This window comes from Hypomesus nipponensis, chromosome 14 (genome assembly GCF_054491055.1).
Source record: "Hypomesus nipponensis isolate SF chromosome 14, ASM5449105v1, whole genome shotgun sequence".
Classification (NCBI taxonomy): domain Eukaryota; kingdom Metazoa; phylum Chordata; class Actinopteri; order Osmeriformes; family Osmeridae; genus Hypomesus; species Hypomesus nipponensis.
Window position 1 is genome coordinate 22,098,205 of NC_140374.1, and position 15,638 is coordinate 22,113,842.

A 15,638-nucleotide genomic window follows, 5' to 3' on the forward strand; every position below is an offset into this window, starting at 1 on the left:
TAATCTCCAGCCACTGTTGTGACTGCAAATGTGTAATTCACTCCAGGGATCAGGTTTTCTACTCTGAAATCTGTTTGAGTAGTTGTTCCAGTCATAGATGTACTGCCATTATTCCACTCTACTCTATAGAAGAACCAGTATCCAACTGGTTCAGTCCAGTTCAGGACCATAGAGGAAGTTGTGATGTTAAAGACAGCGAAGTTCCTGATGATGTCAGGCTCTGTGTGCAAGAGAGGGGCAGTTTGGGGGGAAAACATAATTATGTCCAAATATTTGATGAATCCCTGCAATGCAAGACTAACTCTTGAAGAAATACAGTAGAAACAGTGTATTTAATCCAAATGACAAACTTGTTCTTTTGCAAGACAAGCTTACTTGTAAAGAATGATTTGTCAACACTCTTGCTCTCTGTTTTGTAATCTCCAGCCACTGTTGTGACTGCAAATGTGTAATTCACTCCAGGGATCAGGTTTTCTACTCTGAAATCTGTTTGAGTAGTTGTTCCAGTCATAGATGTACTGCCATTATTCCACTCTACTCTATAGGAGAACCAGTATCCAATTGGTTCAGTCCAGCTCAGGACCACAGAGGAAGTTGTGATGTTAAAGACAGCGAAGTTCTTGATGATGTCAGGCTCTGTGTGCAAGAGAGGGGCAGTTTGGGGGGAAAACATAATTATGTCCAAATATTTGATGAATCCCTGCAATGCAAGACTAACTCTTGAAGAAATAGAGTAGAAACAGTATATTTAATCCAAATGACAAACTTGTTCTTTTTCAAGACAAGCTTACTTGTAAAGAATGATTTGTCAACACTCTTGCTCTCTGTTTTGTAATCTCCAGCCACTGTTGTGACTGCAAATGTGTAATTCACTCCAGGGATCAGGTTTTCTACTCTGAAATCTGTTTGAGTAGTTGTTCCAGTCATAGATGTACTGCCATTATTCCACTCTACTCTATAGGAGAACCAGTATCCAATTGGTTCAGTCCAGTTCAGGACCACAGAGGAAGTTGTGATGTTAAAGACAGCGAAGTTCCTGATGATGTCAGGCTCTGTGTGCAAGAGAGGGGCAGTTTGGGTTCAATTCAGAATGTTAAGTCTACTTATTGTCACGAGAATAGGAAGGACAAACTCCCACTCAAACAGTTGTATAGTTATATCGTATAGTTGTTTAACTAACGTAACTATCGTATAGTTATATCGTATATTTGCTTACTTGTATACACCGTCACATTGGTGTCCTGTCCTGCTGTTTGGTTATCTTCAGCCACAACAAAAGCTATGACTGTGAATGTGTAAGCCACTCCAGGTGTCAGGTTTTTAACCCTAAAACTTGTTTTTGTAGTAATTGCATTCGTAGTTTCAATTCCATTATTCCACCCTACTATATAGAAGGAGCTGTATCCTGCTGGCTCAGTCCAGTTCAGAAACACAGTTGAGGGTGTGATGTCAGAGGCTGAGGGTACCTTGATGGGAGCTGTGCGTGCAGGAGAGGTGAGTGGGGTGGAGTGAAAATGAATGAAAATACATCCGTACAATAATTAGTTTTCTAGTCAATCTCAATCCCAATACTATTTTGATTTAAGCCTACCACATTGTTTAACTTCACAATGATTTAGGCTTCATCTTTTACTTTAACCTGAGGGAACACAACTAAAACACCATAGCACACACAGAGTAACAGTTAGGGCTCATAACAGTAAGGGCTCTAAAAGGGAGGACACCTACTTGTTGTAAAGATCCCACAGCAGGTTTCCTCTGTACATGTGACATTCAAGACGTATGTTGTTCCTGGAGTGAAGATAGATTTGGTGTCATTCCCTGAGTAGATGGTACAGTTGCTTGATGGGAAGCTGATGGAGGTGGGTGCCACAATGATGGTCCCCTCTTTAAAGGTGCAGTTATTGCCACCTTCAAATAAATAAAAAAAAACATATAAATGGGTTGATAGGAAATGGCTGTGTATCATGTAAACAACGTAATTTAAGGAACATTTACTTTCATTGCAAGGAAATAGTGTTTACTTACAGTTGGGTTGTGCCTGTTGACTCTGAGAGAACGAGAGGGAGAAGAGGAACAGAGGGTTAGAAATGCTGCCTCTAGGTGGCAGCACTGCCTCTAGCACTGCCTCTAGCACTGCCTCTAGGTGGCAGCACTGCCTCTAGGTGGCAGCACTGCCTCTAGCACTGCCTCTAGGTGGCAGCACTGCCTCTATCACTGCCTCTAGCACTGCCTCTAGGTGGCAGCACTGCCTCTATCACTGCCTCCAGCACTGCCTCTAGGTGGCAGCACTGCCTCTATCACTGCCTCTAGGTGGCAGCACTGCCTCTATCACTGCCTCCAGCACTGCCTCTAGGTGGCAGCACTGCCTCTATCACTGCCTCTAGCACTGCCTCTAGGTGGCAGCACTGCCTCTATCACTGCCTCTAGCACTGCCTCTAGGTGGCAGCACTGCCTCTATCACTGCCTCTAGCACTGCCTCTAGGTGGCAGCACTGCCTCTAGGTGGCAGCACTGCCTCTATCACTGCCTCTAGCACTGCCTCTAGGTGGCAGCACTGCCTCTAGGTGGCAGCACTGCCTCTAGCACTGCCTCTAGGTGGCAGCACTGCCTCTAGGTGGCAGCACTGGCTCTAGCACAGCCTCTAGCACTGCCTCTAGGTGGCAGCACTGTCTCTAGGTGGCAGCACTGCCTCTAGCACTGCCTCTAGGTGGCAGCACTGCCTCTAGGTGGCAGCACTGGCTCTAGCACTGCCTCTAGCACTGCCTCTAGGTGGCAGCACTGCCTCTAGCACTGCCTCTAGGTGGCAGCATTTACTCAGGTCATGTGTTTCCCATCTGTAAAGGCACAAGGTTGCCATTCCATAGCACATAAACCAGTCTCTGTCGAATGTCCTTAATATCGAATCAAATTAGACAAAAGTGTTTGACTTGGACAGGGGTGTCAGTGAGCGGTCAGTGAAGCAGTGCTGTCTGAGCCTTCTGCCTGCCTGTTTGAAGGAACAGACATCACAGTGTGATTAGAGATCAGCATTCGATCGTCCGCTGTGCTCCAGAGTGAGAGGGACACTCTTCCATTCAGTCTCTCGTTGCATCAGATGGCAGCTCAAGCCAGGTGGATCAGTTTTACAGTTGGACCAATTCCAATTGTATTGTCATTTGGAACTCTTTTAAGGTCTTCGCTTCATTGCTTTATAAGATGATTTCTTTTGTATTTTTACCAGAACTTCAGCGTAGAAGGTCTGCTGAAATGGTCAGCATGACCCCCTGAACTCCTCTTGACCCATGCCCCAAAGTCTTTCTGATAGGCTTTGTGGAATGCCTTTTGGACCTGACCACTCATGTCCTTGGTCCTGGCTTGGCTGTCCTTGATACACATCATACAGTAGGAATTCAATCATGTGAATGATTAATGGAACATAATACTGATCTACACAGTATTAACATAAGCATATCATGATTTCTCCCCCAGTTTCAGTCAAAGTATGGGGGGGTTTGCCCCTGCCAAAATATTGTGAAACTCACGCACATACTGTCTACAAGTGATGGTGGTTCACACAATGACGCAGTCAGCAATGAATCCACTTATATATGTGAATAAACATGTTCACATTTGTGCACAAACAGACATTCCAGACTTATTTAAGAATGGACAGTTTCCTTGTTCCGTGTAGACAACCACACTGCTTTAAGCTGCCCTTAATGATTAGCCTGTAAAAACCAAACGTCCCACGTCCCCAAAACAGCAGTTAGTTGACATATTAAGGTCCAGTGTGTTGACCAGCTGGCTAAACATTAAACCACATCATCACAGGTCCTTTGTTGGGCAGCCTCTGCTCTCTCCATGCTCTCTCTCTGACACTCGGCCCACTAAAGAGGACATTTAACTACACTCAACTTTATGCAACGTGACAAAGCAAGCGCAGCGTGGACAGGCAGGCAGGTCTCCTTCTGTGTCGAGTGAGAACACACCTTCTGGCAGAGGGCAACCTGGGCTCTGGCTCCAGTTGAGGCACAACTTCAGAACCAGTCAACCACCTGGTACCACCTGGTAGCACCTGGTACCACCTGGTACCACCTGGTACCACACCACACCCTGACTCTGTAGGCCCTCGCGCCCCGGGGGGGAGACAGGAAGTGGTCCATTCTTGCCCTTATGTTGCCACTTCCCCTTGCCAGTCCCTGGTGGCCGTTCCACCCTCCTCCCCCCTCTCAGACACTATTTATAAAAGCCCTGCCCTTCCTTGATCCCCCCTCCCAGTTGTGTTTATCCTGAGGGTCCAGGGGGGTAGAATATGTTGGGCTCATGAGAAACACAGACAGCAAGGCAAACTGTTCCTGTGTTAACTGGGTCAGCTGATTGATTGGTTTCTAAAATAACTGAGCGGATGTCATCATCTGCAGCCTGAACTGTTCAGGTGATCCAGGTTCAGAAGCTGTTCAACAGGAGAGATGTGATGGACAGAGAGATAATATCAACAAAAATGTGAAACAGCGGGCAATCCAGAATGGTTCCCTTTCTTCAAGCAAGAGAGGGAGTCAGCAGCAGCCACCATGTCATTCTGTCATTCTAGAGTTTTAACATTATGTTTGGGAACCAAGTCAGGCTTGATAAACTCAGTGAGTTTACCATGCCTAGCCCTCAGCTGGGAGGAGGAAATAACTGTTCAGGTCTTTGAGTAAACATGACATCACCCCTGAGAAGGGACCTTGCCTCTCATTCCTACCAGTCTACCCACTCTGCTGGGTGTCTGATAGCATAGGAGTTCCTTCCTTCATCATAACAGCTCTCGTTGAAACAATACAGTCGTCTGGCCAGAGGCGTTTATTCAAGAATCAGCCCATTCAAACCAGGTCCTAATAATCTGATAAGCAAGAAACCAAACAAAGAAAAAAGCCTATAAGTGTTTGACGTTGTAGGGCCTTTAGGCTGCTTGATTACTCATTGTCCTAAGATCATTCTGTCCTAAGATCATTCTGTTCTAAGATCATTCTGTTCTAAGATCATTATGTTCTAAGATCATTCTGTTCTAAGATCATTCTGTTCTAAGATCATTATGTTCTAGATCATTCTTTCCTGCAAAGGAACAGGGTGAGATGTAATTCCTACTGTATTATCAGACTCAAATCAAAGCACACCTGGACAGTTTGGAGTAGGATTCATAGACAACACAAGTTCTTTGCCAACACAGCAGTCAATAAGGAAGTTATCTGTCCTCAGCCAACCACAATAAGTATTGAAGCGTGTGTGTGTGTGTGCATTAGTGTGTGTGTATCCTTTATCTTTAGTGCAACTTTGCTGCGTCTTCAGGTGAACAAGCAGAATAAAATTCAATTCACGTACAATGTCAAAGAGTGAAAGTTAGGAAATGAAAATCAGAGGAAAAGCATAGAAGTGAAAGAAGTGGAACAGACAGAGAAGAGAGGGAGAGAGAGAGATGGAGGGTACCCCCATGAGAGAGAGATGGAGGGTACCCCCATGAGAGAGAGATGGAGGGTACCCCCATGAGAGAGAGATGGAGGGTACCCCCATGAGAGAGAGATGGAGGGTACCCCCTATGATGAGAGCTCAGTCTCAGGGTTTACAGTGTAAGTTTGTACTTTCTACATGGGAGGGGGGAGTTGGAAGTAACAAACGTGTACACAGACCAGGCAAGCTTTTAGCCGATACTTCTAAAAAACATTTTGCATATCATACAAGTTCACAGGTTCTCAGTTACTGAACTAGATGAAGAATAAGCATTTATTCTTTGCTTTGTGTGCAACATTTTACACTTGGGCCAACACTTTTTTAGCAAGGACACCCAGTGTAACATCATGGCTGATGTGTGAAAATTGTCAGTTACACTGTGGCGGACAAACTTACTCTGGAGAAATGAGCCAGGTAACAGCCCTTCCTAGTTGGATGTGTGTGTCCAGCCAGTACTGACCGTTGTGGCATGCTCCCTGTAACCTAGCATGGCCCCTTTAGTGACCTAGCCATTGTTGTTTGAACTGAAACAACATCCAGTTTTTTTTTTCTCAAACCCACCCAGTCACACCCTGATAACTGCACAGGAAAACACTCACAACCTTCCAGATAGCCCTTAATCCGCAATTTGTGCCTCCATAACATAAAGGGTCGAATAAAGGAAGAGAAATGAGAACACGATAGGAGCAGGTTAATTATGTGTGGGTTTCGTAACACCATTGTTAACGTGTGGGAAGAACTCGGTGTACTTCCACCTGTAAGTTCCTCTGTCTGGTTCGCTCCCATGTGTAGAGGTGCCAGGCTAAACGTGATCAGTTCTGTTTACATCGGGAAGTTTCTAAACACATGTCTGTCCAGAAGGAAACATGAGAAGGTTCAGGGCAGACAGCAGCAGGACATGGAGAGACACTGAGCTACACCAGAAGGATCCACAAGTTGTGATGAAGCGCAAGTTGTCTTTGTGAGAGCTGGTTCCCACTCTCCATTAAAACATCCATCTATTAAAACATCCATCCATTAAAACATCCATCTACCCTTGTGTGGTGTTCGGGTCTGTGGGACCCGTTTTCAGTTTTTATCAAAAGAAAAATCATATGATTAATAATTTTTTCAAACTGAGACTCATTGGCCTTGGCTCATTTTCTGTGAAGAACACATATCAGAACACATTTTCAATGACCACACACTGTACACCCCCCCTACACATTTATATTACATACGGAATGTTCGGGTCCACTGGACCCAGGGCTGATAAGAGTGTGGAAATTGTGTACATTCACTCTGTCCTCCTCCTTTCTGGGCCTGTTGTTAGAGTGTGTGTGTGTGTGTGTGTGTGTGTGTGTGTGTGTGTGTGTGTGTGTGTGTGTGTGTGTGTGTGTGTGTGAAAGAGAGAGAGAGTTTTGTAGTTCTGCCCCTGCCGTTCCCGCACAATGTTGCAAAATTGTTGACAGATTCAAGCACCGACACCTGTCTGCTCTCACATTTTACTGTCTTGCGGGAACCAATCTTTATTTCCTCATACTCTATCCCATCTGCAAATTGGGGGTGGGATAATATAAATATAGCTTTGCCAGTGTGATTAGTTATCACAACTGATCAAGATGGCCAAAAGAGTCTCTGCTCAGAGGGCCATGCAATTGATTTTGGAAGAGAGAGAAGCTTTTGATGATGATGTAGAGTAATTTCTGCAAATTCAGAGTCGGACAGTGACTTTGAAGAAGAGGATGAGATTGAGCATAAGCTAGTTCCAAAACGAAGACGAGCCCCAGGACCAACCGGTCATTAGTCAGCTCAAGGACCACCCCATCAGCAGCCAGCACCACGACCAGAACAAGCCCGTTAGATAGCAAGTGAAGAAATATGGATGTCAAAATATGATGAAATTGAATGGCCTTCTAGCCCATGAAATGAGCCACAACGCATGGCTGCCAATGTGATAAGGATGCATCCAGGGCTAACACATGAGTAACAACACATGGTGCCTACTCATGTGCAGGACATCAAGTCTTCTTTTGAGCTTTTCATCCTAGATTCCATCCAGAAAATGATTCTGGATTGCACTCATTTAGAAAGAGGGTATGTTTTTGGAGAAAGGTAGAAAGAGATGGACCAACCCCATTGACATGTCTACTTTGAGGTTCTTATCCTTGCTGGACTTTTCAGGTCCAAATGGGAATCCACTGAATCCCTGTGGGATGCAGAAACTGGCAGATAACTTTTCCGTGCAACGTCTCAGGAAAACTTCCACATAATTTCCAGGATTATCCGATTGGATAACCGAAACGACAGACCAGCTCGATGGCAGAGAGACAAGCTAGCTGCCATCAAGACAGTGTGAGACAAGTGGGTCACTGCCTCCCCCTGTTTTACGACCCTGGGCCTAATGTCACAATTGATGTGTAGCTGATGCCATATAGGGGCCGCTGCCCCTTTAGGCAGTATATCTAAACCTGCAAATTATGGTATAAAGATCTCTGCTACCTGTGATGCCAATTCCTCATATGCTTGAAACTTACAAGTCTACACAGGGAAGCCTGATGGAGGAAAAAATCAAGGAATGAGAGTTCGGCTTGTGTTGTGTAAACTGACTTGAATGGGTTACATTTCTAAGGAAATTCAAATTGCCTAAATACAAATCTATAGTTATGAAAAACCTCCTTCATTTGTAGATTTGTTGACTGTTTTTCCATTCTGAATTTGATTATAACTGATTTCTTTCTTTTTTTACATGTTACAAACAAAAAACGAGTAGCACTTTAATTCATTCATGTAATCTAACAAAAGTAAAGCGCAATTTTTAACAATATATGCTGTTTATATTGCTTGTAATTGGGATGAAGTAAACATCTGTTGAGTATTTTAACTTAAAATATTTGATTGTGAGGAATTAAAACCCCCAAAATGCAGCGGGTCCACCAGACCCACGAACACTGGCTGAGTTACTAAAATGTGAACACCGCACAAGGGTTAAAACATCCATCTATTAAAACATCCATCTATTAAAACATCCATCTATTAAAACATCCATCAATTAAAACATCCACTCAGAATAGTAAAAGAGTTTTAATAATGCTAACCACAGAAGCTATGCCATCAAGTTCTCCAGAATTCTGTTTTAATTTACATGCAGGCTGGACAAGACGATTTATGGAGTCAACATCTGTTCTACTAATGGATTTGTACAGTGGGTATAGACTGTTACCTTGTAAAGGATTAGTGATAACATAATATATAAAATGCCCTTTTTAATAGAGTTTTTAATCTGACTCTGAGGACACAAAGCACAATCTGTTTATTGGGAGCGATTTCCATACAATTTGCCTTGTACATTTCCTGGAGTAATATGTAGCCAGGTGATGTGATGTGAAACCTTCTGTAGGTTCGCTTTAATCAGTAGGGCTGAAGTTAGTAAGTTAGTAAGCCTTTATTTATTTAGGGTTAGGGTTACAATTTTGTAAGTCATTTATATACAAACTTACTAAGTCTTTGTATAAAGGAAGTTATCATTAAATATTTAATGAAAAGTCTGAGATCTCAGTGCTGATTAGACAGATGTGAAGACCTTGTCTGATTGGTCGATTCTGCGAGTTTTCAATGTGATCGAAGTTCAGTACCCAAACCAACACGTATGTGTTCCTGTGTGTATATCTGGGCCTATCTGTGTGTCTGGGCCTGTGTGTGTGTGTGCTGGGATACGTTTCCCCATCCTGCCTCATGCCAGAGTATCCAACGGGCTATCACCAGCCTGATCGGGGACCATGGAAATTATGGGATGGCATTTATAGTCCCGCCCGCAGGGTTGTGGCCAATCAGAGTAGAGAGACGCGCTGCTGCATGAAGATGCAATCTTATCGTTACTTTATACCACGGCTACTTCCTACTCAACATGTCCAGCAGACAGGCGGTGATGTTCAACTGGAGTCTGTCATGACGCGTCAACATGTCCAGCAGACAGGCGGTGATGTTCCACTGGAGTCTGTCATGACGCGCCAAGGTTGAGGAATGAGGAAATACAGATGTGTCGACTCTGTGTGTATCATATTTTGGTCTCCCTTTAAGCCTATTTATTGCAAGAAGAATTTATATGTATACATATATATTTATATATTTTACTACTATGTTTATTGCCTGCACCAACATCACCAAAGCAAATTCCTTGTATGTGAAAACTACTTCTTGGCTTAAAACCGTTTTCTGATTTGATCTCTGATGGACCGTCTCTAGCTGAGAGAACGTTTTCCTTCATCCATCTAACTTCAGGAAACCTTTCAACTCCAAACCTCAAAGCAGGTTTGGAAATTCACCCCAACATTACATCCCTCTGCAGTGCAAACATTCCTTCACATAAGCACACAATCTGATACGCACGGAGTTGCACACACCCGCACGCGCACACACACACACCCGCACTCACACACGCACGCACACACAGCCTGTCCAGCCAGTTTCCTCATCTTTAAAGGAAAGCTCTCGCATTGACCTTTTCAACACAGCTTCTGTCTATGGACTAGACAGAGGGGGATTGAGAGAAGAGAGGGAGGGAGAGAAAGAGGGGGAGGGAGGGAGGGAGGGAGGGAGGGAGAGATAAGGCGGGAGAGAAAGAGAGAGAAGGAGGGAAAGAAAAAGAGAGCAAGGGAGGGAGGGAGTCAAAGAGAGGCAGGGAGAGAGAGGGAGAGAGAGAGAGAGAGGGAGGGAGGGAGAGAAAGAGAGAAAAGGAGGGAGAGAAAGAGAGAGGGAGGGAGGGAGAGAAAGAGAGGGAGGGAGAGAGAGGTAGAGAAAGAGAGGGAGGGAGAGAAAAAGAGAGAGGGAGAGAAAGAGCGAGAGAAAGAGAGGGAGGGAGAGAGAGAAAGAGAGGGAGAGAAAGAGAGAGAGAGGGAGAGAAAGAGAGAGAGGGAGAGAGAGAGAGAGAGAGAGAGAGAGAGAGAGAGAGAGAGAGAGTAAGCGAGATTTGGCTTGAATGCAGTATCTGTGAGGCTGTGTTGGGCACAGTAATCAATGTGCTGACAATCAGCTCTTTGAGGGAGTAAGAAGAGCCAATCTGATCATCTGGCTCTCTGTACAAGGTATCTTGAACATGCAGTCACACTGAGTTCTGTTCAAAGGCAACATGTTTGGGGATGTTCGCTTACAACTGGACAGTCTTGATTCATTTTGGGGTGGCTTGGGGGAAGCCACATTCCACAAAGGAACCCTTGATTTGGACGTTTGTGAGCTGGCCAGTAAAGGCTGAAGATGGACACAGAGAGAGAGGGCTGTGTGTGTGTGTGTGTGTGTGTGTGTGTGTGTGTGGAGAGAGGGCTGTGGTTCCTAACCCACGCAGCCAGTCTGCTTCCTGCTGGGTTGGGTTGCGTATTGTTACGTGGGCCGATCGGTCAACACTGACACTCTGAATAAAGTAATTTCCTCCTAAGTTAAATACTTCTAATGTTGAACTAACTCTCTGTCCACAACAGATTTTGTGTTCTTAATAAAACTGTTTGAACTTAAGAGTTCTGTAGAAGGACAGGCAGTAAAAGGACATGATAGAAGTTCTGTTTCCTTGTTCCAGATGGATTCGCTTGATAGCAAATGTCACCATTCTACGCATATCTTTAATGAAGAGTCTGGGCGTAGATGGGGCCCATGCACCCAGGATCACCGGTCCATGCAAAACAAGGTACTTTACTTACTATAATTGCCGATCGTACTGCACAGCTGAGCATAGGCCTAGCTACCTCACTACGAGGTCATTGCCACTTGGCCATCTCAGTTCCGTGTCCAGTTTATACAAATCACATACAAAGCTGCATATTACGTGGCTATCTGCTGCACTGGGTTTGTATTTAAATGGAATCACGGGTGTTACATGATTTCATTAATAAGTTATTGTGTTAAAGGCTCACATTTTCCATCCTGTACAGGCCCTTTATTGAAGTGTCGACACAGCATCCAGTTTCTCACTGTCATTGTTAAGAAAGAAAAAACCTTTGTGGTGAATTAATTACATCCCCTTTTCGATGTTAAGTTCTCTTCTGCTTTAGAAAATATGCTGTGCACTCAATATTCAAATATATTTAAATCGGAAAGCAGAAGGAAGTTGTTTTTTTCTTCAAAATGCATGTTACTGTCCCGACCACAGCCCCTGTTGTTAGGGTTTTCCCGGCCCTATTGTCTTCACCTGTCTCGTTCCGTGGTTTCAGTCTCGTTAGTCTCATTGTGTCCACCTGTGTCTTGTTTGGTTCTGTGTATTTAGGTTCCTGTTTTGTGTCCAGTCTTTCATTACCCTTGTTACGTGACTGCCTGTCTATTTTCCAGTTTCTAGAGCATAAACCCTTTGTTTTGTTACAATGTGTGCGTACTCTCCTGCATTTGGATCCTACCCCACCTTTCGCCATGACAGTTACATTTATCTGTTACAATAAACCAAAAATAAATGTCCAACTACATCTCTGAGGGGAGGATGTTACAGGCTGTTACAGTACCAACGTTACACAACTGTACAGTATGTTGGACAAAACTAGAATCATACAGGTCTGAGACAGTACACCAAAAGTTCCAGGATGATTTGGAATCATTTTCCAATCAGCAAGTCACCCTGCTTTTCTGGCATATTCAAACCTCTACGGTGGAACAGCCATCAACCATAAAGACGATACAATATAAAAGGCCCAGCGTGAAAGGGTCTCCCCCACACCTCATCTGCAGTGGTTACTCAGTGGTGCGCGGTAAGACTTCCACACCTGCCACTTCCTATGTAGCTGCTTTAAGACCTCCTGTGAGCATCCTGGTTCTGTCTCACCGACAGAGTCTCATAGGAGAGGAGAGGTACTACTGCATGTGACACAGACATGGTGAGAGAGAGAGAGAGGTTAAAGAGAGAGAGAGAGGTTAAAGAGAGAGGGAGAGAGAGAGAGGGAGAGAGAGAGAGAGAGAGAGAGAGAGAGAGGGGTTAAAGAGAGAGAGGAGAGAGAGAGAGAGAGAGAGAGAGAGAGAGAGAGAGAGAGAGAGAGAGAGAGAGGGGTTAAAGAGAGGGAGAGAGAGAGAGAGAGAGGTTAAAGAGAGAGAGAGGGGTGGGTTAAAGAGAGGGAGAGAGAGGGAGAGAGAGAGGGGTTGAAAAGAGAGAGACAGTTAGAGATAGAGGGTACACACAACTGATAGGGAGTCAGGTGGCTGAGCGGTTAAGAATCGGGCTAGTAATCAGAAGGTTGCCGGTTAAACTCCTGGCTGTGCCAAAAAATGACGTTGTGTCCTTGGGCAAGGCACTTCACCCTACTTGCCTCAGGGGAATGTCCCTGTACTTACTGTAAGTCGCTCTGGATAAGAGCGTCTGCTAAATGACTAAATGTAAATGATAAAGTACAACAAAAGTCCACAAAAATGAAACATGAACTAGGGATGGAGGGAAAGAGAGAGTAAACAAGCAGCAGAGAGGGAGTGCGGGAGAGGGGGAAAACAGGAAAGAGGTGATGTAAACCACTTTAGAGTGTCCCGCCCCCGCTTCAGCCCCTCAAACCTCTGCTTGGAGCCGCAGAACAAGTCCTCTTCATCACCCCCCTACATCATCATCTTGTATGTTTTGGATTCCCGCAAAGACTGCAGTCTGTTTTTAGAAGAGTTGTATTACTTTTATTACTTGTATTATGGTTTTTATTGATTTTATGTAAGCACCTTGAGCTGCAATAATTGTTTGAAATGTGCTATATAAATAAAGTATTCTTCTTCTTATCATTATTATCATCATTGCTATAATCACCTAATCTCTGGTGGCATACCCCCCCCCCCCCCCCCCCCTCACACACACGCATGCAGTTGGGTCCTGAGAGCTATTGTTAGGGCCTTGATCTCAGCCCTACAGTGATGTTCATCTCCAAACCCTCTTGGTCCCACAGAGACCAGCCTTGGACCAACCAGGAAGTGTTATTACTAAAGTGTGGGATCGCAAGACCTGATTTCTTGCAGCACCTCTCTCTCCTCTCTCAAAAGGGGAAGCAGGGGCTACTGAAGAATTTGTTTCCCTGAGAAAATGTAACTATGAAAATTCATGCACAACACATATTTTAAAACTTTGCATTAAAAACTCCCCACATCAGTGGATGCACTGTGGAGCTCAACATGTGCTTCTGTCACGCACTGACAGCGTCTGAAACCACAGCAAGCTCATTTTTGCATATGTATACTGTACACCACGATCTGTGCTGACACTGAAAGACTGACAGCGACATGGTTATTGTATGGGTTTTTTCTTAGTAAATTAGGAAGGTAAAAAGACACCGCCTTTTTGTTCTTCGTGTTACAAAACACATTAGATCTCATTTTTATCTGTGCATTTACAACTATCAAGAACTCTTTCTATATATACATATATTAATAACATTACACACTGTAGTATTTTACTATTGCATTATCTAGTAATTCATTTAGATGATAGATACATCTGAGAGTTCAAATAACAAACACAGAAGTCCATGAGGGTTTATAGCGATCTTAGCAGGACCTTCCTGACAGTTTCACATCAAGTGTTACTCCTAAAGCTTATAATTGCAGAGGTCTGTATCTGAACCAGCAGACACTAGAGACATGCCTTGCTCCTCCACAACACTAACATCTGAACCAGCAGCATCTATCATTTAGTTCAGCTAGGATCTGAGCCTGTAGATTAGTCCATTTCTGGAGTAGGCTATTTTCAATGACAAAAAGACCATTATTGGACAACATTTACATCACTAATGCCGTTCAATGTACTTTTGTCTGTGAAATAGCCTATAGGCTACCATTGCCGAGCCACTCAAGACAAAGGTCAGAGTATTAATTACTTGCTGACATAAATTTAAATTGAACTACAAAAGACCACATTCACTTCTGAAGACAACCCCTGTATAGTTTCAGTGTTTACTTCAACTCAACCAATATCGAAGTTTCGCCAACTCACTCTCACTTTACAATTATACCGGGCCGGGGACGGTTACCTGGTGCGACAGGTGTGTTTAGCGGACAGTCTATGCATCCTAGACCATGATTATTTGCAGAAAAGGATCCAGAAGTAATATTATTTGAACACACTTGGATTACTTAAAATGTTCAAAAGATAGATTAATCAATTACCTTAAAAATGACACAGACGACAAGAAACGTCCTCAGAGCTTCATGGCACGGCAGTCGAATCATGACGAACAGTTGGGAAAACACACGCGCTGCTACGCGGTGAGTGCTCACATTCCCAAACTTTGTTTCAACTTGAAAAATCAAACCCTTCTATTTTCTTGTCGTTTTGCTATGAACTCAGCTGTTGTCGTGGACGAGCGGACTGTCCCCAAGAACACTTGATAAGAAACGCGTACTAAATGAGGAAAGTTTTTTTGTGCCCTGTGACAGGGGTGGAGCGGTGTCTCATCGCGTCACTCAATAGACACTTCGGTGGGGTACGACCGTACAGTACAGTATAAACAAAACGATCGTAACCTATGCCACTCCCATCATCGCTTCATTGCAGTTTATAGGCAGCGAAGTCGCCAGGCCGCCACTTCAAGCTTGTACTTTCCTCTGATTCCTCTCCTATGCGGGGAGGAAGTTGGTCATTGAAAAATGTAAAAGCCATCCCACATTCTTGCCATAACTTCGCAAGACAGGGTGAAGGAGTGGTCCATAGAGTCCGTTTATATTCACAAATTAGACTGATGTAAACTGAGTTTTAATACTGTATTTTCCATGGAAAGCATCGTGTTTACAGGTTGCTCACTCTTGAACACATCCCTTTTCTGTGCTTCAATTCTCAACCCCAGCTCAGTCAAAAATGGAAGGCCCATTCCCCCCTATTTTGAAACACACATTCCCATGCAAAATTAAGCAAAATTCCTTAAGAGGAAAAGGTCAAAAGACTATTTTTATGCACCACTTAAAAAGCATGTGGACACAGTCATTTAAAGCCCATTATCCCCCAAGAAGGCTAGACCTCAACTGAGCCTGATGCAGTGGGTATCTATCAAAATGATACATTTTATTGCTCACAGTAGTCTAGTAAGGGTCCTGTAGAGGTACTATAGCAACACTTCTACAGTAGATTTGAGTTGTTAAAACCAAAGAACTGAGTGGTGAATCACATGTTACGTTCCGTGAGTATCTATCGACAGAGATGCTTTAGCAGGTCACACTGACCCTCCACCAGGAAGTGTCATTCTGTCCTTGATCTGCTTC

At 44.0% G+C, this 15,638-nt stretch overlaps 1 protein-coding gene across 1 annotated transcript; it reads right to left on the reverse strand.

Moving 5' to 3' along the window:
- Positions 1 to 213: 213 nt before the first annotated feature.
- Positions 214 to 14,906, reverse strand: LOC146259208 (receptor-type tyrosine-protein phosphatase eta-like). Its single transcript, XM_084671901.1, has 7 exons — positions 14,550 to 14,906; positions 2,029 to 2,050; positions 1,729 to 1,911; positions 1,217 to 1,477; positions 792 to 1,052; positions 351 to 636; positions 214 to 220 (listed from the first exon to the last, which is right to left on the reverse strand). The coding sequence occupies exons 1-7, from the start codon at positions 14,610 to 14,612 to the stop codon at positions 214 to 216; spliced, it is 1,083 nt and encodes a 360-aa protein (XP_084528027.1). The 5' UTR covers positions 14,613 to 14,906.
- Positions 14,907 to 15,638: the final 732 nt, after the last annotated feature.